At 44.7% G+C, this 22,533-nt stretch overlaps 2 protein-coding genes and 1 non-coding gene across 14 annotated transcripts in view; all 3 read right to left on the bottom strand.

Moving 5' to 3' along the window:
• Positions 1–728: 728 nt before the first annotated feature.
• LOC115133880 (small Cajal body-specific RNA 14) lies at positions 729–858 on the bottom strand. Its single transcript, XR_003864269.1, has one exon. It is a non-coding gene; the product is annotated as a small Cajal body-specific RNA 14 (non-coding RNA).
• A 1,840-nt stretch (positions 859–2,698) lies between these two features.
• On the bottom strand, positions 2,699–18,846 carry LOC115133143 (zinc finger protein AEBP2-like). Of its 7 annotated transcripts, none has more exons than XM_065021705.1 (9): positions 18,193–18,846; positions 16,395–16,436; positions 15,120–15,345; positions 14,511–14,618; positions 11,227–11,413; positions 10,342–10,484; positions 5,647–5,714; positions 3,881–3,994; positions 2,699–3,062 (listed from the first exon to the last, which is right to left on the bottom strand). In XM_065021705.1, exons 1-9 carry the CDS (start codon positions 18,699–18,701, stop codon positions 3,050–3,052), a joined length of 1,410 nt encoding a protein of 469 aa, XP_064877777.1. In that variant the 5' UTR covers positions 18,702–18,846; the 3' UTR covers positions 2,699–3,049. The 7 variants fall into 7 exon arrangements, with proteins under 7 accessions (XP_064877777.1, XP_064877779.1, XP_064877778.1 ...); XM_065021707.1 differs by having other exon boundaries at positions 10,342–10,466; XM_065021706.1 differs by having other exon boundaries at positions 15,129–15,345.
• Positions 18,847–20,150: 1,304 nt separating this feature from the next.
• The window catches only part of LOC115133141 (pleckstrin homology domain-containing family A member 5-like), a 146,029-nt gene continuing 143,646 nt past the window's right edge, over positions 20,151–22,533 (bottom strand). For all 6 annotated transcript variants that reach the window (XM_029666070.2, XM_029666074.2, XM_029666078.2 and 3 more), the window contains 2 exons: positions 21,851–21,973; positions 20,151–21,519 (listed from right to left, as the gene is read on the bottom strand). In XM_029666070.2, the coding sequence (XP_029521930.2) occupies positions 21,891–21,973 (83 nt within the window). In that variant the 3' untranslated portion in view covers positions 20,151–21,519; positions 21,851–21,890. The remainder of the gene's footprint in view (positions 21,520–21,850; positions 21,974–22,533) is intronic.

The following is a 22,533-nucleotide window of genomic DNA, read 5'->3' as shown; positions in this document are numbered from 1 at the left end:
ATAAAGAAGTGATTGATCCAATACATTCTCAGTAGGAATCTGGCACGTCGGCAGAAGCATAACCCGCTTTCATCTGTTTGTGTTCTATTCATATTTTTGTGTCTACGGATTTCAGTCACCACCAGATGACATTTATCATGTAACACTAACAAACCTAATGCCAGATCTTGTCAGTTGGTGAAAAATGATCGATAGATTAGCGCTAGCCTGGAGGCTTCATGATGTTATTGTAAGGCCCAGAGTGGATTCAGAGTGGACTGATATTGCTAATATTGTTTTTGATCAATGTTTTGTTGTTCCATACCTCAATATTCCAGCGGCGATGTCAGCGGTCATTGATCACTTCAATTATCAGTTGCACTTGGCCTAGATGTAAATAACATTCTCTAATCTGACTTCTCAGTTCACTGTGGACGGCCGTGTGTGTTGGGACATGCGTCACATCCCTGTCCAAATGAAATGCGTTCAACAACGCACACAGCCGATGCTGTAGGATGACTTTTATTGGGTGTGTCGTAGGTCCGTCCGCACTACGCTCACAAATCTGTCCCAGATGCCCCTACTGCCCCCGCATTCCTCCCAAACAAGCCTGTTACACAGCCTCCCAAACACCACAACAGCCCTGCTCTGGTATACAGCCTGAACCAGCTAAAGAATAACCCCAGAACAGCACTCACAAACCAGGCCAGAGAGACAGCGAACCATGCTCTACCAACCAAGCCATAGAATGTGTATGGAACCATCGCACAGGGAGCCCAATAACTTGCTAGGTCCTGTCGGTGAGCACCAGTATCACTATGTGTGGTGTCATGGTCAACAGTACACTGCTCAGTACTGCAACTTTAACTGAACAACCACAATCTCCGCCGGATTCGAACCGACAACCCGTTTGAATATAGTGCAGTGTCTTCTTAATCCCTGGTCCAACCAAGCCACTGCCTCATGTCAGAGGCAATTATAAGAGATAACAGGTTTTTAATTGAAAACATTTTATTTCTAAAGACCCGTGATGCCACGTTATAAATGGACCTCTATAGATGTTCAGACAGACCGTGAAGAACAGTCCTACTGTTATAGTTCAACATGACCGTCTCTAATCCCTGTGGACACTAACATGCAGAGGTCAGCTAGCCAGTCTGACAGAAGACTGGAGAGGGGTTAATACTGTTGTTGTCTATTGCCAGCAGCACACAGATAAACACATACACCTTTACAACTTCCTCGTCATCGTGACCATCAGAAGCTGCGAGGGGTCAAATTGACCTGCTAGTGTCAGACAAACGCAGGGTGTACGTAAACAGCCTTTAAAGAAATAATAAAGAATTGATATCGTCCGTCAAAACTATTTTCCTATTGCATTATGTACAATTATTACAGTTTAAAACACTGGAGCAGAAATAATAAATCCTCTACAGTACAATTTCCAGGTATAAAAATATATTACCGATCTCCAGGAGTATTTACAAAGACAAGTTTCTCTACAAAAATGCAACTAGGTCTCTACAACATCAAGTAACTGTGCTGTTAAGCTCGTAGTCTGGTTGTACTACCTTCAACTTACAAAAGCACCCACCTAATGGCTCAAATGTTTAGCACCTAGTATATAATACATTTGGCCTACACTACATTACCAAAAGTATGTGGACACCTGCTCGTCGAACATCTCATTCCAAAATCATGGGCATTAATATGGAGTTGGTCCCCCCCTTTGCTGCTATAACAGACTCCAGTCTTCTGGGAAGGCTTTCCACTAGATGTTGAAACATTGCCGCGGGGACTTGTTTCCATTCAGCCACAAGCGCATTAGTGAGGTCGGGCAGGCACGGATGTTGGCCGATGAGGCCTGGCTCGCAGTCGGCGTTCCAATTCATCCCAAAGGTTCGATTGAGTTGAGGTCAGGGCACTGGGCAGGCAAGTCAACTTATTTCACACCGATCTCGACAAACCATTTCTGTATGGACCTGGCTTTGTGCATGTGGGCATTGTCATGCTGAAACAGGAAAGGGCCTTCCCCAAACTGTTGCCACAAAGTTGGAAGCACATATCGTCTAGAATATCGTATGCTGTAGGGTTAATATTTCCCTTCACTGGAACTAAGGGCCCTAGCCTAAACCATGAAAAAAGTATTCTTCCTCCAAACTTTACAGTCGGCACTATGCGTTTGGGCAGGTAGCGTTCTCCTGGCATCCGCCAAACCTAGATTTGGCCGTCAGACTGACAGATGGTGAAGCGTGATTCATCACTCCAGAGAATGCGTTTCCACTGCGCCAGAGTCCAATGGCGGCGAGCTTTACACCAGCCAATGCTTGGCGCATGGTGATCTTAGGCTTGTGTGCAGCTGCTCGGGTCATGGAAACCCATTTAATTAAACTACCGACGAACAGTTCTTGTGCTGATGTTGCGTCAAGAGGCAGTTTGGAACTCCGTAGTGAGTGCTGAAATCGAGGACAGACGATTTTTACACACTATGTGCTTCAGCACTCCCATTCTGTGAGCTTTTGTGGCCTACCACTTCGCGGCTGAGCCGTTGTTGATCCTAGACATTAACAGTTCACAATAAAAGCATTTACAGCTGACCATGACAGCTCTGGCAGGGCAGAAAACTGACTTGTTGGAAAGGTGGCATCCTATGACGGTGCCATGTTGTAAGTCACTGAGCTCTTCAGTAAGGCCATTCCACTGCAAATGTTTGTCTATGGAGATTGCATGGCTGTGTGCTCAATTTAATACATCTGTCAGCAATGGGTGTGGCTGAAATAGCCAAATCTGCTAATTTGTAGGGGTGTCCACACACTACTGTGTACATAGTGTATTTTCAGAAACCATTCAAAACAAATACTAAATTCACTTTGTCATTTGGAGGAATTTGACATTGAAAAGAAAGTGAAAAGAGCAGAAATTGAACCAAGAAAAAAGTGGGAAATAAGAGGTATTGAAATCTCTGGTTTTCACTCCTGTCCAGACAAGACAAGACATGACATAGGGACTTCCTATGAGAGGTGATATCGGCAGGCTCCTTCGAAGTCTCTTGATTGGTTGTTCTTAGTCTCTAGAAGAACATCCTGTAACGACAGGCAGCACTTTACATTAGTGTACAGTTATGCATATCATGATTTCTAACACGGTCCACCTCCACCCACAGTCATTTGTGTAATGTAAGCATTCCTCTACATACACAGAATGTTTTACATTCTATCGTCTACAGCGCAGTATTTTCTACTGGTCGACAACAGTGACTGGCGCCACCTGGTGGGGAAATAAATAGCAGTCACTTCATTCCTGAATCTTGAAAGCTGTACTTCTCAGACGACTCGTGACACACAAATCACAACGACAACACACCATAACCTGCCCCTACTGAATGGCAGGCATGTCAGGATTCCTCCTCTCACCATTCCTCAGGGAACCTTCTTCACTTAGCCTATAAAGCATTTACAACGCTGCTTGGAAGAATACAAGAGAGGAAAGACTTAAGAGATTTTGTTTCTAGGTAATACGAACTCGAAAGCAGCACGCAAGGCCGACGTGGAGTTCAGGATCACATCTCTCCACAGCCATTGGTCATTCATATTTAGCTCTGTGCTGCATGGCCATCTATTACAGGCAGAATGTAGCCATCATTCATTAGCTGGGTAAACAGAGTAGCACTGGCCCACGGGGATCACTGGGCCAGTACTGAGTCTAGGAAAACACACCGGCTGTGGTAGCTATGCTCACATTGCTGCTGTTGTGATTCAACCAAAGTATGAGTTATGTGCACATCCACAGGCACGCACACTATTTGGAGAGTTAATGATTAGCCCTAATGGTCTCTGCCTCAAGATTTGGCAACCTACACCCCCCCCACCCCCCTAGTGCATGCACGCACGCACACACACACCTGTATATGTTGGGGTCCAGCAGTACGTGTGTGTCCTGGGGCAACTGGGAGAGATGGACCACCTTGGTCTTCTGCTGCGGCCGGTCACTCTCATTCACCCACACATCAGGAAGTCTGGCGAGAGGAATAGAGAGATTGAGAGAAAGTGAGAGGGAAGGAGGAGATAGAAAGTGAGAGAAGGAGGAGAGAGATAGAGAGAGGGGGAAGAGATGAGTCAGTACAAATCCAGTCTTGCAATTGGTTCCGTTGCCTCTAAGCTGGTGTCTGACTGGCATCAGCTTAGAAACGGGTTAAGAAGAGATTGCAGTGGTACACATGCATGCTTCCTAAAGCGTTGTCTAACAGTGTATTTAGGTGTTATCCGTGGGAAACAATGGAAGAGGATCAATACCAGTACTGGGCTCCTCTACTCCTGCCACTGTGAGCGTCACCAGGAAAGCACCCCGGGGTAGAGTGTTGGGGAGATGTGAATGAGCAGTGCTTGGTTCATCATTAGCAGACTGCTTGGCTATAGATCACAGATTCAGAGAGGGGCAGATGAAAGCCCCAGGGGGAGGAAAGGAAGAAAGAGGGTTGGATAGTGGATGAAAGGAGAAGAGAGTGGTGATAAAGAAATGGAGAAGCGAGAGGCGACCGTACCCTTGCAAAGGGACGAACACAAGTAGACAGAGCCAAAACAAAAACAGCAGAAAAGCACCCAATAACATGGTAGGAGACCGAGAGGGCAAGGCCTCAGCTATCTCCTGTTACGCTTTAATATCACAGCAAATACAATGCTCGCTGCACAGAGGACTGTGTACATAGGGTGCTGCTGCAACCCTGTAGCTGAGAGCTACAGTAGGAGTGACTACAACATCTGGTAGACATTCTCCATGGTAGTGTGGGTGACGGTTGGTTTTACAGCAACGTGGTCCTTAGAGAGACATATCCAACTCTTAACCAAAAACCCCTCACAGCTTCTGAAACGAGTGCGTCAATACGTCTCTTGCTCCTCCTCCTCGCAAAAATTTCCAACGAGAGGTTTATTTTGGACATGTACCGCGAAAGCGAGCGTCGTTTGGGCTTTTAGCCCGTTTCCTGACCCAGAAAGTTGTTTCTATCAGAGATGAGTTTTCGGGGAGAGGGGTTTTAGACAGAGCAGAGTTGAGCTGACAGCCCGTTCCTCTGGCTGAGAGACTAATGACGAGGGCTGCGGCTCAATAGTCTGAAGTGACTTCCTCTCCTTGTCTCCTTACCTTCAATAATTTGTCTGATAATATACTATGCTAACTACATAGCTAACTTACAATATTCAAGTCTGAAACGCACATAGCTGGTTAGGATAGCTGTTATGCTAGACAGGTGAGCACTTGGTCCTCAATGCTCTAAACTGGGCCACGGATGCGGGCAAAAGGAGCAGAGAAAGAGTTAGAGGAAGGGATGGAGAGAGAGACCACAGCGTAGCTCCCACGAGATGAGGGAACCCATCCAGATCACTGACCCTTCTGGATGGAGGAGACACTAACCTAGGTATCCTGTGTGTGTTTGTGTGGGGTGCGGTGACATGTGATTGCCTGCCTCCAGCCACAGGACAAACTGTCTAACCACCACAAACGCCTGCTGACATTCACAGAGCGGGGGAGGAGGATAGGAAGAGAGGAGGGTAAACCCTCCACTTGCCAGTAGTACAGGAGAGAAAAGGGAACGAGGTGAGAGAAGAACTGTGGCCTTGTGTCTGCCAACAGGAGAGAGATGAAGAGCAGGATGTGGGGAAGAGGGCAACTTACATGTCCTCGGGAGTCCAGTGGAGGAGGACTTTAACCTTCCCAGAATCTTCCTTCCTCCTCGCTATTACCTAGAGACAGAATAAGAGAGTCAAGACACCACCCAGTAACAGAGACATTGGAAAACAACATTGTACTGGAGACACACACCATCCCTAACCAAAGGTCTGATGCTGATGGCAAGTCAGTAAAAGGAATGAGACTCCTGTTCCAGTCTAATTGCGCCAGAGTCAATCTGTCCTCCCTCCCACTCTGCAGACTAACACTTACCTCACTGGCCTGAAGACGCCAGTCCAGGCGCTAAACCTACACACACCCCCTGTGTGGTAGGAACAATACAGCTCCCTGACTGACATTAGTGCACGCCACAGTTCGTGAGTGTGTGACCCTGGACCAAGGTGAAGACTAGGAATGCTATTTATCTTTAGAAACACACAGACGGGTGTGTGTACACACACACACACACACACACACACACAGAAAGTAGCTAGTTACAGCGTGAAAAGGCGTTACACTAGACTCTCTGGGTTTTATTTGCTTATAGCTTTGGCGTAGACAAGGCCTGCTGGGTTTGCCGGACTGCCCACGGCCGTCAATTTCTTCTCTGCATTGAGTCTGGATCAGAGTATCTCCCCGACAATTTCTGATTGGTCCCAGAAATTGATGGGTTGGGAACACACGTGGGTAAAAGTGTTTTGAAAGTGTAATTGGCTTTGATACTCTGATTAGAGACAATCCAAATGGCTGATGACTGCTTTGACATCACCACAAACGACTTCCAATGATGGCAGTCTCAGACTGAAGTGAACAGAGCAGCGGAACAATTCAGTTGGAGTCGTCAGGCAACTGATGGGCTCCTACGCCGTCTCTCGCTCTCTTGATTTCTCTCAGATAATACTGGTAGAAGCACTCCAACTGCATGTGTAGGGGAGAGATGGAGGGGTGAGGGAAGAGAGCGGCGTAGGGGTCTGTTTTCTAAGCGGCTCCAACAACAGGCCTGGCTGGGTCTGGACTCTGGCATGTACGTCAGAGCAGTGTGTTTCGTGGGAGGGTTGCTGGCAGTTCCCTTATTAGCAGTTTAATTAAAAAGGGGCATGGGAGTCTGTTATTCCCTGGCTGGGCCCTTCATTTTCCGCAGGCCTCAATACTGCACACACTAACTCAGAGTTTAAACCAGACTGCTGGTAATACGTCAATTTTGGAAAACAAGTTGTGTCAGACTCTGCTGTTATTACTGAGAAAAATGAGATCGTGATGCTTTTAAATCAGCATTTAATCTCAGCGGGCTTTTTATTTGAAATAAATGGTGGTTTAATTGACCCTGGGGAGCCAGTCGACTGCCTGCCCCTCTCCCAGCCTCTAGTTTGCTCAATGGAAGTTCCGTCAACTTCTAGTGAATCTTTGTTTTCATTTCAACAACTTTCTACCTGTGATGTGCGAGACGCCACGAGGAAGATCACTGTAATGAAACAAACGAAAACAACACTGGGGCTGATTTACTTGATCCTTTCTTGCTGCAGCTTTCTGATTGTAGAATCTTTTAACACGTTTTACCTTACAATTATTTCTGGTGCCGTCCCCAAGGTCTGGAAAGTGGCCCACATACTCTCCCTTCAAAAAGATGGTGACGCGTGTGACCTAAATAATTAGCGCCCCATTTCCAGGCTGCGTGTAGCTGGTTTGAAAATGATTTAAATATGCACTACGCAGAAACCACTCTGCCATTTCCTGATTGCTAAAATTCTAAGTTTGCTAATAAAGGAACTGAAATTAGGCAGTTTCATTAAAGGGGCATGGAACCAAAGTGTAGAGAATCACTGTACCACCTAAACCACTGTCAAATATATTCACCATAACAAAAACATTCTATTTTCAGTTGTTTGATGCAGTTGTACAAAACCTAAAAAGACTCAAAAAATGAAAATTAGCGGAAAGCATAGAAATAAAGCACATATATGTACCACTTCGTCGACTTGCTTTCAACGAGAATGACAGATCTACAACTCACATTTCTATGTGAATTTGGTTGGGTCACCTAAAAAGTTACATATTGCTGCTGTAAAAAGTATCCAGTGTCTATTTACTGATGGTGTTAAATCAGGTTTTCCTCATATAACAAAGTCCTACGGGATGGATTCTTGCTCTGGTTATTTTCACATTATTAACTATATAATTTATCTGTTAAAAAAATACATTCACCTGTATGCAGATGACACTGTGGTGTATGCCATTAACCCCACAACTGACCAGGCTCTGCCTCTACCCCCCCCCAGAAAGCATTTGTTGAACTGACATTGGTACTTAATAATGCAGGTAAAAACCAAGGACATGTTCTTTTCCAAATCACATAAAAATCAGAAGACTTATGCATAAGTACTTCGTAGGGGTGTAATGGTACACTTATTGGTACCGAACCATTCGGCCGAGGGACCTCGATTCGGTCGCACTGAACCCGAATGACTACATAAAAACAACACAAAATTTTAAAAACTCCGTCTTTAGGCTATGCATACGCTGCGTAGCAGGCCTATGCCGCTTGAGAAAATCTGAGCTGAAACAAAACATTTCAGGCTATTCCGTTAAAACGAGCACCTATGCAGACGGAATCAGAACTGGAGGATCATCAACAATCGTTTAAATCTCCAGTTTAGGAGCTTTTAGGCTTCCCAGCAGATTAAAACGGAGACGGACAGAACGTTGTGGAGAAAACGTTAACCGTATGTCGCCACGCTCAACAGAAATAGCCTACGCCGCTGCCAACACCTCAAATGTTGACACATTTACTCCGACATCACCCGAGTACACGGAGCAAGACAGAAACACATCGTCTCACCTCTGCATTTCAAGCATTCCGTGGCAGCTGATTCTGACCGGGCCAAAGAAATTACAAGAGCGATAGGTAGGTTATGTTTATATTTGTTTTACAGTCCTTGCTTTATAACCACGGATATGCACCGATTCACGGTGATTGAGAATAGGGAGGTTTCAGCGCCTTGCGAAAGTGCTTTTAAGTCACGTTGCGACCTTCCCTCCTGCACCAATTTAAGCAAACAGGATGTACCCGCTCGATATAAGCAAGCCAAAAACAAAGTTCAGAATGAACTGCGCCTACTTCACAGTGACAGCCCATCACATTACCCTGGAATAGGAGATGTACCGTGCTACAGACACGCCCCTTTATGAGCATCACAACTGCGCATCAGGGCACTGAAGGAGACCGTGTCATGGTGTGTTCATAACCAAGTGGGAATTTACCACATACGACTGGGGAAAACCCCACTTGAATGGCCCTCCAACTGGTACTTACTTGTGGGAAACTTGTCAATGATCTGAAGCACACACTTCTCCCACATGATTACCACGGACGTCACCTGCTAAGGAAATGGCCTCTAACGGCATTTGGCAGTTAAATGGAACAAAACATTTATAATGCATTTTTTAGTTTATGGTTGATAGAGCTTGTAGGCCATTAGCCACTGTCGTTTCTCAACGAGTTCAAATCACATGTCCAACTGCTATTTATGACTAAACAACGAATACATTCCCACCTCCCAGAAGGTGACCAATGCAGCATCAGAGTGGAAACATCCTGCCACAGCAGAATGACAGGAATATTGTGAATGGAACTTAATTTTCCCCTGCTGTATTGAAACTGAACCGTGAACCCCCCAAAAACTACCAAACCGTGGGTTTGATGAACTGTGACACCCCTAATACTTTGGATGGTGCCCTCATTGATCGTGTCCCCTCTTATAAATATCTGAGCATCTGGATTAACGAAAAGCTCTCTTTCAAAAAGCATGTTGATGAATAAGTTAAGAAATTAATCATTAAAATAGGCTTCTTCTATAGGGCCAGGTTCCTGTCTTTCGTTAAAATAGCAGAAAAACAAATCATCCTGTCAACATTCATTCCGGGTTATTGACTATGGCGATATCGTCTATATGAACGCTGCTGCCACGGTACTGAAGCCGTTGCACACAGCTGACCACAGTGCATTGTTACGGGCAATAGGTTCCGTACACATCACTGCAGTTTGTATCAGAAAGTAGGCTGGCCCGCTGTGAAGTCTCGTAGATCGATGCATTGCGCTCTCTTTTTTTGGTCTATAGAGCCCTCTTGCATAAACTTCCATCATACCTTACCTCATTGTTAAACCTCAGACTGACAAGTAACCAGACCCAGGGATGTCTAACCCTGGAGGGCCCTTCAATCTCCACCAAATTAGGTACATCTGTTTTTAGTTTATTGCGCCTCGTGGAATAATCTCCAAAACTCCTTAAAGTTAGAGTTGGTGCCTCTAGGGAAACTCGGGCAGATGTTAGAGAGCCTTTTTACTGAAGAATGTGTTTGTTTCATATGATTGCGATTTACTTGTCGTGTATTGTGTAATTGACGTGTGTACAGATAAATATGTTTAATAGTGTAATGGTTGTGTAATCGATGTGTTCATGCAAGGCCTCATTTGCGAAAGAGACCGTGGTCTCAGCGTGACTCCCAGCTTAAATAAAGGTAAAAAATAAGAAGAAAAAGACTCTGTACAGCGGAGACCGTAATACTGTAGGTCTGCTGCGCCCTCTGCTGTCTGAACAGAGAAGTACACTGTGTGTGTGCAGGACCCTGCATGGTCTGCTGCCGCTGGATCCCTGACCATGCTGTGGTAGACGACGGTGATGGTGTGTGTGTGCTACTACTAACCGTGCTGTGAAACACCACACTGTGTCCGTTGCCTAGGCTCTCTATATGTGTAGCCAGGTTGAGGCAGATGGCCCGGTGTCTGATAGCATCCATGGTCTGGGCATCAAAGAAGTCGTGAGGTCGTGCTGGAGGGACAGAACACACTGGGGTGAGAGAGGGGGAGCGTTAAACTGAGGTTCATAGGTCAGAGGTGATTAGCCAATCAGATGGATCTGACCCTCGTAGATATTCATCAAAACGTTTCCCACCACCCGATTGGTTAAGACGCTTGGTTTGAAAGCCAGGCAACCTGATCAGCGAGTACATGGTCGATTGTTTGTATGATTGAGTGTGTGCCTGCATATCTGTGTATGTGTCCGCATGCTTGCATTTGTGCGCGCGCTTGGATTACCATCCTCGTGGGTACCAGAAATTCCAAAAAGTCCCAGAGGACAAAGACTATTTTCGAATTAGGTTTAGGTTTACGGTTCAAATTAAATGAACAATTAGGGAAAATAGGATTTAATGGAAATCCATTTTAGGTCCCCCACAAGGATAATAAGATGTATGCTGTGTGTGTATTGTGTATGCTGTATGCTGTGTGTGTATTGTGTATGCTGTGTGTGTATGCTGTGTGTGTATTGCGTGTGCTGTGTGTGTATTGCGTGTGCTGTGTGTGTATTGCGTGTGCATTGTGTATGCTGTGTGTGCATTGTGTATGCTGTGTGTGTATTGTGTATGCTGTGTGTGTATTGTGTATGCTGTGTGTGTATTGTGTGTGTGTGTATTGTGTATGCTGTGTGTGTATTGTGTATGCTGTGTGTGCATTGTGTATGCTGTGTGTGCATTGTGTATGCTGTGTGTGTATTGCGTGTGTTTATATGTGCGTGTTTCTCGGATACGTACGTAAAGACCTCCTGCGTTTATTCTTGAGTTTCCGCCTCTTGTTAAGCCCCGCCTTCGAAGGTGAATCCTCCTTCATCTTGCCCTGATTGGCCAGCTTGTTGGAGTTCTGGGAGCTGAAGTGGGTGGGTACGTGGCGCGCCAGCCCCCCCTGGGAGGCAAACGTGGCATTGCAACCCCCCACCACACACTGATGGAAACAGAGACAACACCGGTGAGAATACAGACTAGTAGATATCTTACACAAGAGCACTTACAGTTTAAGTCGGAGGTTTACATACACCTTAGCCAAATACATTTAAACTCAGTTTTTCACAATTCCTAACATTTAATCCTAGTAGAATTACCCTGTTTTAGGTCAGTTAGGATCACCACTTCATTTTAAGAATGAGAAATGTCAGAATAATAGTAGAGAGAACGATATACTTCAGCTTTTATTTATTTCATCACATTCCCATTGGGTCAGAAGTTTACATACATTCAATTAGTATATGGTAGCATTGCCTTTATATTGTTTAACTTGGGTCAAACGTTTCAGGTAGCCTTCCACAAGCTTCACACAATAAGTTGGGTGAAGTTTGGCCCATTCCTCCTGACAGTGTTGGTGTAACTGAGTCAGGTTTGTAGGCCTCCTTGCTCACACATGCTTTTTCAGTTCTGCCCACACATTTTCTATAGGTTTGAGGTCAGGGCTTTGTGATGGCCACCCAAACATCTTGACTTTGTTGTCCTTAAGCCATTTTGCCACAACTTTGGAAGTATGCTTTGGGTCATTTTCCATTTTGAAGACCCATTTGCGACCAAGCTTTAACTTCCTGACTGATGTCTTGCGATGTTGCTTCAATATATCCATATATTTTTCCTGCCTCATGATGCCATCTATTTTGTGAAGTGCAACAGTCCCTCCTGCAGCAAAGCACCCCGACAACATGATGCTGCCACCCCCATGCTTCACGGTTGGGATGGTGTTCTTCGGCTTGCAAGCCTCCCCCTTTTTCCTCCAAACATAACAATGGTCATCATGGCCAAACAGTTCTATTTTTGTATCATCAGACAAGAGGACATTTCTCCAAAAATATTTATTTAGATTTTCCCATGATGTCAGCTACTGAGTTTGAAGGTAGGCCTTGAAATACATCCACAGGTACACCTCCAATTGACTCAAATGATGTCAATTAGCCTTTCAGAAGTTTATAAAGCCATGACATTTTCTGGAATTTTCCAAGCTGTTTAAAAGGCACAGTCAACTTATTGTATGTAAACTTCTGACCCACTGGAATTGTGATACAGTGAATTATAAGTGAAATAATCTGTCTGTAAACAATTGTTGGAAAAATGACTTGCGTCATGCACAAAGTAGATGTCCTAACCGACTTGCCGAAACTATAGTTTGTTAACAAGAAATGTGTGGAGTGGTTGAAAAACGAGTTATTGACTCCAACCTAAGTGTACGTTAACTTACGACTTCAACTGTATATAATAATAGTATGGTCTTTCCATTTGATGAAATCTAGGTGATTTCCTTTTCAATGAAAGTTCAAAAGGTTATAGCAGTGGAAACTGTAGGCCGGAGTATAGAACCACTGTTCACTGGAACCGGTCAGAATAATATCATGCATTAGCTTTACACAGGAAAACATAGTGTGTGACAGATGTGCCTTGTGTTAGAATGATTATAATGCTCTCCAAGACAAGAACAACCTATAGCACATGACGTGTCCATACAGCAGGTACGGGGCCTTCAGAAAGAATTCACCCCTCAACGTTTTGTTGTGCTACAGCCTGAATTTCAAATGGCTTCATTTGAGAATTGGTGTTACTGGCCTACACACAATACCCCATAATGTCAATTGGAATTATGTTTTTTTTTAATGTTTACTAATTAATTCATTTAAAATGAAAGCGGAAATGTCTTGCGTCAATAAGTATTCAACCCCTTTGTTATGGCAAGACTAAATAAGTTCAGGAATAATAATGTGCTTAAAATCACTGAAGTTGCGTGGCCTGTGTTTAATAACATGATTTTTGAATGACTACCTCATCTCTGTACTCCACACATAGTTATTTTTAATATCCCTAAGTCGAGCAGTGAATTTCAAACACCGATTCAACCACAAAGACCAGGGAGGTTTTCCAATGCCTCTCAAATGGCACTTATTGGTAGAGCAGACAGTGAATATCCCTTTGAGCATTGTGAAGTTATTAATTACACTTTGGATGGTGTATCAATACACCCAATCACTACAAAGATACAGGCATCCTTCCTAACAAACTCAGTTACCGGAGAGGAAGGAAACTGCTCAGGCATTCACCAGGAGGCCGGCCCATGGTGACTTTAAAACTGGTACAGCGTTTAATGGCTGTGACAGGAGAACACTGATGGATCAACAACATTGTAGTTACCCCACAACACCAACCTAATTGATAGACTGAAAAGAAGGGAAGCCTGTACAGAATATTGCCAAAACATGCATCAGGTTTGCAATAAGGCACTAAAGTAAAACTGCAAAGAATGTGGGAAAGAAATTAACTTTATGTCTTGAATACAAAGCATTACGTTTAGGGCAAATCCAACACATTACTGAGAACCACATCACATTTTCAAGCATGGTGGTGGCTGCATCATGTTATGGGAATGCTTGTCATCGACTAGGATAAAAAATAAAACAAAACAGAGCTAAGCACAGGCAAAATCATAGAGGAAAACCGGGTTCAGTGGGAGACAAATTCACCTTTCAGCAGGACAATAAGCTAAAACACAAGGCCAAATATACACAGGAGTTGCTTACCAAGATGACATTGAATGTTCCGGAGTGGCCTCGTCACAGTTTTGACATAAATTGGCTTGAAAATCTATGGCAAGACTTGAAAATGGCTGTCTAGCAATGATCCCCAAAACCTTGACAGAGCTTGAAGAATAAAACAAAAGAATAATGTGAAAATATTGTACAATCCAGGTGTGCAAAGCTCTTAGAGAGAGACTTACCCAGAAAGACAGCTACAGTCGCTGCCAAAGCGGATTCTAACATGCATTAACTCAGGGGTGTGAATACTTCTGTAAATTAGATATTTCTATACTTCGTTTTCACTTTGTCATTATGGGGTAGTGTGTAGATGGGTGAGAGAACAAACAAACGAATCCATTTTAAGTTCAGGTTGTAACACGAAATGTGGAATAAGTCAAGGGGTATCAATAAGACACTGACATGAGGATGTGGTTTGCCGAGTCAGAGCTTAGATGTCATGTGTGTGACAGTGAAATGGAAGAAAGGAGGGCGTTTTCTCACCTTGAATGGTTTGTCTCCACTGTGTGAGACCATGTGTCTCTGAAGCCAGCTCTGACTGGTCGACGGGGTGTTATACACCTTGCAGCCCTTCCACAGACACACAAACACCTGGTGAGAGGACAGCAACACTGTTACACACACACACACACACACATATATATATATATTCACAGGTCACTCGCAACCTAGCTCTTATGAGTTACCCAAGATGCAATGTAAGAGACTAAATGTCCCACGAAATCCTACTATCCTCGAGAATTGTAGTAGTTGGCAGAAGAACCTAGAAACTCAAGCCTCCATAAACTGACCCCCGCCCCCTCTCTGAACCTAAAGTTCAAAGAGAGATAAAACATCAAGCTGTCTTTTATACAGCCAGAGTCTATAATGTACAGCAGTACTTTTCATCTGGAGTTAGTTTAACACAGGATGTTTGGATTATCTTCAAGATGGAGAAGTGGAAGGGATTGATATTGTGAAGACAGGGTTGTGGTGGTGGAGAAGAGGGGGAAGAGGAGAAGGTGAGTGGAGGCATAAAACTAGGAGATGTAGAAAGAAGAGGAGATGGTGAGCAGGCAGGAGGACAGAAGATTTAGGAAGTTGCTTTCCTACACTGCATACCCCTCCCCGTTGTCCGTCCACGTGCACGCCCCTGATGTGCTCAGCCAGGTCTGGGCTGGTGGTAAAGAGGAGCTGGCATTGGTCCCAGCAGCAGGTGTATGCCACGCCCTTACCCACCGACGGGGTGGCGGTGGCAGGGCCGTGCCCATTCATCATGGCAGGTGTGGAGCGCCCGCTGGACGCTGTGCTCTCCATGTCCATCAGAGTACTGCTGATACTGAGGGAGGGAGAGGGACAGTGAGAGGAGGAGGCACAGTGAGAGGGACAGTGAGAGGGGGAGGCACAGTGAGAGGGGGAGGGACATTGAGAGATGGAGTCAGCACAGAGATCTGTTGCACTACAAAACAAATCAAAATGTTATTCTTCACATGCGCCGAATACAACAGTGTAGATCTTACCGTGAAATGCTTACTTACACGCCCTTAACCAACAATGCAGTTAAGAAAAAGAAAGTTGAGAAAATATTTACTAAATAAAGTTTAAAAAAATAAGAGCAACAAAATAACGAGACTATATACATTGGGTACAATGTGCGGGGGTACAGGTTAGTCGAGGTCATTGAGATAATATGTACATGTAGGTAGGGGTAAGGTGACTATGCATAGATAAACAGTGAGTGTGTGTGTGTGTGTGTGTGTGTGTGTGTGTGGGGGGGGGGGGGCAATAAAGCCATTTAATTAGCTTTTCAGCAGTCTTATGGCTCGGGGGTAGAAGCTGTTAAGAAGCCTTTAGGACCTAGAGCTCCGGTACCGCCTGCCGTGCGGTAGCAGAGAGAACAGTCTGACTAGGGTTGCTGGAGTCACTGGCCTTCTTAGGGCCTTCCTCTGACACCACCTGATAGAGGTCCTGGATGGCAGGACGCTTGGCCCCGGTGATGTACTGGGCCGTGCGCACTACCCTCTGGAGCGCCTTGCGGTCTGTTCTAGTCATAGGTTTGGACAGCCTCAGTCACTAAATCATGGTGATATAGTGTGTTTATAGCATGTGCCAACACAGCTCTGAGCAGTGTCGGCACATGGTATAAACACACCATTAGTATAGTTTATGTCTGTGTGTTCACTTCTCTGGGGCATATGAGGTTTCCTATGCCTGGTCTACAAGGAGGGATGTGAGGGTGTCATGGCGGATTTGAATCTCATGCCATTTAGAGATGTAGAAGTATCCCTCTCAGTCCTCACACCCACACAAAGCTTCTCAGAGAGCATTAGTGACTCAGTAATGCTACCACGTTGGACTGAATGAAGAGAAGGTGACAAACACACACACCTCGTAAGGCTGCCTGCCTCCAGCTGCTCCCCTGCTCTGTTCCTGAGGTCCTCAGTGCCAGAAGGGGAACAAAAGTTACATTGAGACCATGCAGCTGCCCAAACAGCAGAGCTCTCTCCTCCATTCACTCCTTTCTTACTACGGGCCATTCTGCCCCGGCCAGACAAAGCAACGCACCATGACAGGAGAGGGTTGAGGGGAAAATGGGGGAAATCGGATCCTCTCTCCTTCAGATACTACACTTCAGTTCCCGAAGCAACACAGGGACTTCAGCCTTTGTGCTCACTGGGTTTCCTTTTGTTAGCTACCCTCGACAGGTCGTCGCATGACTACAGACCGAAGAAATCTCCCGGGATCCAGAAAGGGGGGAATTATTCCACTATTCTAGTAGCAACAGGAGAAGGGTGGACATCGGGGTGTGTGTGAAATCATGGATTTCTCTGCTTCCATTTGAATAGGAAATGTGTATATCGTTCTGATCCGTTGGCTCGTCCAGTGATATTCAGACCCGCGTGCGCAGGGGCATATCTGTGTGTAGTATGAGTACATGGCAGATAGGACCCGATATCGACACAGGACTTTAGCATGCCTCATGCTATAGTTTACGTCTGTGTGTTGACTTCGACTGTTACATACACAACGAGTCGGGTTCAACGACATACACACGTAACTGGAGTTCGCCATAGAGTTGGGACAATCAGTCGGCAAACACTGCTTTGGGTGGGCCGCAATAACCCAGAGTAAATTATTTGAAGTTGCATTGGAACAGAGTTGAGCAGTGAGTTGCATACAGCATGACTCATTTGGAACACCTATGAACTGAACTGATTCACTAACTCTCTCTTCTGCACTAGTTTATGATGCAGTGGAAGTTCCATCTGGGCCATTTCACATATTGTGATGGGGAATTCTGGGTACACATCTAAATATCTCAGAAAGACGTGTGTGTGTGAGATTCACTCGTGTGCATGAGGGTGAGAACCTGTGTGTGTGTGTGTGTGTAAAGGACTCATCTCAACACATCCTGTAACTAGTCACCACCCAGCCACATGGCCAAACCAACTAGAAGGCGATGAAGTGTTGTGTGACCACAGCGAGCCAGTTGACACGTCTGTAAGAGTGTGTGTATAGATATGTTAGAAGTAGCTCTGTGCCTAAACACCACCCTTCATATGAAAGCTGGGGCCTGTTGGTTGGCTAGTTAGTGAGTGATTCGTTTCTTTGTCTCAGTGGTACACCTGTGAAATTACTCATGGGACTTTCAAGGATACATGCCAACTTGGAAAATCTTACTTAAGTCACTGAATTTGTTCACAAGATAAAATCAAGTCTGAAATGTTCATATTGCTGGTACGTCTCTTCTTGACCGTGGTTTCATAGTAGCGATGTATTACACAATGAGCATCGTGGTGGCAATGCAGGCCATACATGGACAGGATGTCCAGATGCGGGTGTACGTGCAGCGTGGACCATTCCATTGTAAACTAAAGGCAAACTTAGGCCTATTCAACTATTGGTTAAAACTATGCATGTCAACTGCCCATAACGCATAGTTGCGCATTGGGTTGATGCATTGTAGCAAAACAAACCCGATTGTTATGCTAAACTGCTGTTTGGCAAAATACAAAGTACGGAGATATCACACCACATAATTGCAAGGATAGTGAGTAACTTGTAACAATGTAGCTTGAGCAAACGTAAACATCTTATTAAAATTGAATCATTGTTGGAGTGGGCTGGCAACATTGCTGCGTTGCTTTGTATTCAACATTTGGTCGGGTATTAGTAATCCACAGACCTGTCTTCCGAATCCATTCGACTGAGAGGTTCTCCATCCGAGGATGATATCTCCACACTGGCTCGTCTTTTGACACCGCGGTCGGTTTTCTCCGTGGATTCCTCGCTTTTGGTCTTGTCGGAGCTGGGAGGCGAGGACGCGCTCTCCTCTCTTTGTTCTTGTTTCAGCTCCACGATGCTCTCCCCGGTTTCGGTGCTGCTCTCAGGGATTCCCCCCACGGGACTTTTAACCGGTTCAGATAGTTCACAGGCCGGTTCTTCTTTGTTACCATTTTCCGTGGACAAAACCGATTCTTTTGCGACTTCTTCTGGTGCGACTGAATGCTTCTCCTCTTTGCTGTCTCTGTTGCTCACGTCCATTTCTGGTCCGTCCTTGTTGTCACCCGGTTCCTGTTTCGAGTCTGCGGGGCCCTGCTTCTTATTCCCGTTTTCTCCTTTGTCCAATGTTCCATTTTGCTCGTGTGTCGGTGTGGAGTCTTGTTTGGTACCTTTGGTTGTAACTGCAGCCATGTTCACAGTGCGTAGTAAGCTATTTTGTGTTGTAGGCTACCCCACAAAGTTGGTTCTTCCTCCCAATAGCATGCGCTGCTTCACCACGGGTGTTCAACAGGGACGCTGGGGGAGGAGGCATAACCATGACGTAGCCCCCCACATTGTGGACCGTTCCACGTGTTTCGGAGAACTATTGTTACAATGGTTTATATACATGTAAAAACAAGTGTTCCAGAAACACAACATTGGCCCTAATATTTCCCTTTAATTGAAGTCAATCATCACCCAGTAACACATTCCATTCATAAATCTAAACAATTCTTACCACCATACCTGTGCTCAATTCTATTAGTAAGCCTAGCCCATGTTAATTGCATTTTTGCATAGACTTTAATGCAAATTCATCAAAGCGGATATATTTTATCTTCTTCATGACCTCCAGGTCTTACTCTGTTGTAAAAGTATGGTAGGGGACCGTGATGGATTCTTCAAGTACAGGCATTGCCATTCAAGAGACCATTCCAGTGTCCAGTGCAAATTGGACTCCATTGCTGGAACTTGATGGAATGTCTGCACTGACTGATATTCAGTGGACCCCAAGAAGAGTATCTAACGGGATCCTAATAAAATACTAAATACATAAGGTGGTAGGGATTAGGAACTACTGGGTAGGATGCATGGAAAGGGTTGGAACTAGTGGAAGGAGTGGAATGGAACCAGACCCACATATGCACAGAGTGCTACAGACAGGGACCACAAAAGATTCAGAGCCTCATTAACATAATGGAAGTATCACTACTAATGTCTGTCAAAGTTTGGCAAATGGGCATAGCATGAACAGAGGAGGGAGGGGGAAGGGAAGAAGGTGGAAGGATGGGGCAAGAGGGTGTGAATGGAGGTAAATGACCTTATTGTGTCGATGACCTGGCTGCGTCTAGTGTGACAGTGGCATTGTCCAGAGCAGAGATCATTCATTTACCAAGCTATTGGCCTTTAGGACACACTTCCAGTTGAAGGCCAGAGAGTCCCAGTCCCTCAACAATGCAGAATGGAGTTTCTTGACCTTTACAAAGTGTGTCAATGTCTCCTCTGCAGCACCATCAGAGCTTCTATCTCATCAGTGATCAGCAAATCATATGTAACATAAAACCAAAACAGCAGGAAGCAGTGGAATTTGAATTCCTTCTCCCAATTTTTTATTTATTATTATTATTTTTATTATTTTTTTAAATGTGGGGGTGGCAGGTAGCCTAGTTGTTACAGCGTTGGACTAGTAACCAGAAGGCTGCAAGATCGAATCCCCGAGCTGACAAGGTCGTTCTGCCCCTGAACAAGGCAGTTAACCCACTGTTCCTAGGCTGTCATTGAAAATAAGAATTTGTTCTTATCCGACTTGCCTAGTTAAATAAAAGGTACAAAAATGTAAACACTTAGCATGTTTCCTAACAACATAAACTCCAACCGCAGTTAAGAACATCAACATTTATTTCACATGATATAAAACAGATGAGATATGAACATTTTGCATATTAACTCTAATAATAATAACCTCAGTTACAATTTCTGCTCTGCTCTTTCTATGGTGTACATCATTTACACAATGAAACTTTACATTTATGTACATTATATTTGAAGTCCTAGAGGAACAAACTGCCTGCTTATTGCTTATACATGTGCTATTCTCTTCTCTCTGTCCAGGACTCCACACAACCAGACAGAATCTAACACACAACCAGACAGAATCTAACACACAACCCCTAATCTCATAAAACTATTTTATCTTTCATCTATATTTTACTTTAAATATATCTCAGCCATAGAAAGAAAGAAAAAAACAGAGAAGCAGATCAATTCTAATCCAGGACATTCACATGTGGTTGTCGGCGGCGACCAGATCCCGATCCTCCCGACATAAATAAACACAACCTTAATAAAATATTTAAACTCTGTCCATCAGCAGCAATATGGTGGCACCTTATTGAAGTATAAACCCATTGTATAGATAGTTCATTCTATATGTTTTATATATTTATATATTAACAATGTGTATGAACAATGGGGAATGTGCAGTGTAGAATATGTGGAAAATTAAACTTTTAGGGCCTCAGGTTAAAAACGTATATGGGAGTAAAACCAGTAAAAAAAATAAAACCCGTAAGAGAATATTGGCGCCCCCGTGTGGTTAAAGTAAAGCACTGCCTTCGTGTGTGTAGATTTGTTGCTTGGCCCTCTCCATAGCGTGTGACGATCTCAAATGCATTCTCCTCGAGTCCTCAGGTCCTCGTCTCCTTCTCAAAACCCATTGGATGACAAAGCCAGAGGTCCCTCCCCTCTGACCTTCTCCTCCAGTGGGTTTTGAGAAGGAGACGAGGAGACAGGACACGAGGAGTATGCAATTGAGATCTTCCCAGTGTGAGACTCTTCTAATGTTCTTATTTACAACTGTACAGTCCCCTCCTCGTTACAGCAGTGCTCAGCTCATAGACACTCAACGCATCCTCACAGAACATGTCCAAAATAACAGATCATCATAATACCTGTAATAATAATCAATTATCACCCTGTAATACTATCTTGTCCTCTGAGATCTCTGTGTGAATGAGAGAGTTTTGTATCGCAGTTATTGTGTAGGCAGGCAGTAAGTAATACGAGCAGGCCTGTGGATCTACTCTTTCTGTCTGTCTGGCTACAGTCGTTTCTACTGTATACACACAGAGAGCTACTGGGCATGCTCTGTGCAGGCTGACTGGTGCCATCTTGGCTCTGTAGGATGCCATCTTGGATCTTCAGACTGGCATCGCTTATGAGTCACTGCTCACAAAGGTCAATGTCTGGGCTGCAGGGGCGAGTGGAAAGAGAGGGAAGAGAAAGAAAAGAGGAAAGAGGTGAAGAGAGACAAAAATAGCTGAGGTCACAAGCCAAAATGTCTAAAATAAATCTGAGAAACTGTTTACGCTGACATGACCCGAGAGTACTTTTTGATTAGACTATAAATTATGGCTGTGTTAAAATGGCTGGTGTGATATTGCCTGCTGTGTCGATTTACCCTCCAAATCTGTGTCGATTGGAGGGTAAATCACTGAGCTTTGGGCCATGGAGTTTAGGGGTTGATGGGTAGAGATGAGTAGAGGTCAACGGTTGTAGGTAAGGACAGAGAAGTCTCTTACTGAGTGTAGTTGAGTTCACATAACCACCTCCTCGACACGTCTACACACACATGAAGTGGGATCCGTCAGTGAGTTGAGGAGGAGAAGGAGAGGAGGACTGGGGCGGACAGGGCAGGCTTTTCACTGCAAACAACACACACGGGGCAAACCCACAACACATACAGTACCAGTCAAAAGTTTGGACACCTACTCATTCAAGGACACCAATAAGAAGAGACTTGATTGGACCAAGAAACACAAGCAATGGACATTAGACCGGTGGAAATGTGTCCTTTGGTTTGATGAGTCCAAATTTGAGATTCTTGGTTCCAATCGCCGTGTCTTTGTGAGACGCAGAGTAGGTGAATGGATGATCTCCGCATGTGTGGTTCCCACCTTGAAGCATGGCGGAGGAGGTGTGATGGTGCTTTGCTGGTGACACGGTCTATGATTTATTTTGAATTCAAGGTACACTTAACCAGCATGGCTACCACAGCATTCTGCAATGGTACACCATCTCATCTGGTTTGTGCTTAGTGGGACTATCATTTGTTTTTCAACAAGACAATGACCCAACACACCTCCAGGCTGTGTAAGGGCTTTTTGACCAAGAAGGAGAGTGATGGAGTGCTGCATCAGATGACCTGGTCTCCACAGTCATCCGACCTCAACCCAATTGAGATGAGTTGGACCGCAGAGTGAAA

This window comes from Oncorhynchus nerka, linkage group LG8, assembly GCF_034236695.1.
Source record: "Oncorhynchus nerka isolate Pitt River linkage group LG8, Oner_Uvic_2.0, whole genome shotgun sequence".
In the NCBI taxonomy this organism is placed as follows: domain Eukaryota; kingdom Metazoa; phylum Chordata; class Actinopteri; order Salmoniformes; family Salmonidae; genus Oncorhynchus; species Oncorhynchus nerka.
Note: the sequence above shows the minus strand (reverse complement) of the source record. Positions and strands in the feature narration are given on the sequence as shown.

What these genes read in the sequence shown, in the direction of transcription:
- LOC115133143 (XM_065021705.1), bottom strand. Translation starts at nt 18,701, where the DNA reads ATGGCTGCAGTTACAACCAAAGGTACCAAACAAGACTCCACACCGACA. An exon ending in GTGGAGACAAACCATTCAAG is followed by an intron (nt 11,414 to 14,510) that starts GTGAGAAAACGC and finishes TGTTTCCATCAG; the next exon opens with TGTGTGGTGGGGGGTTGCAA. An exon ending in GTGTGGTGTTTCACAGCACG is followed by an intron (nt 5,715 to 10,341) that starts GTTAGTAGTAGC and finishes TTCTGTCTCTAG; the next exon opens with GTAATAGCGAGGAGGAAGGA.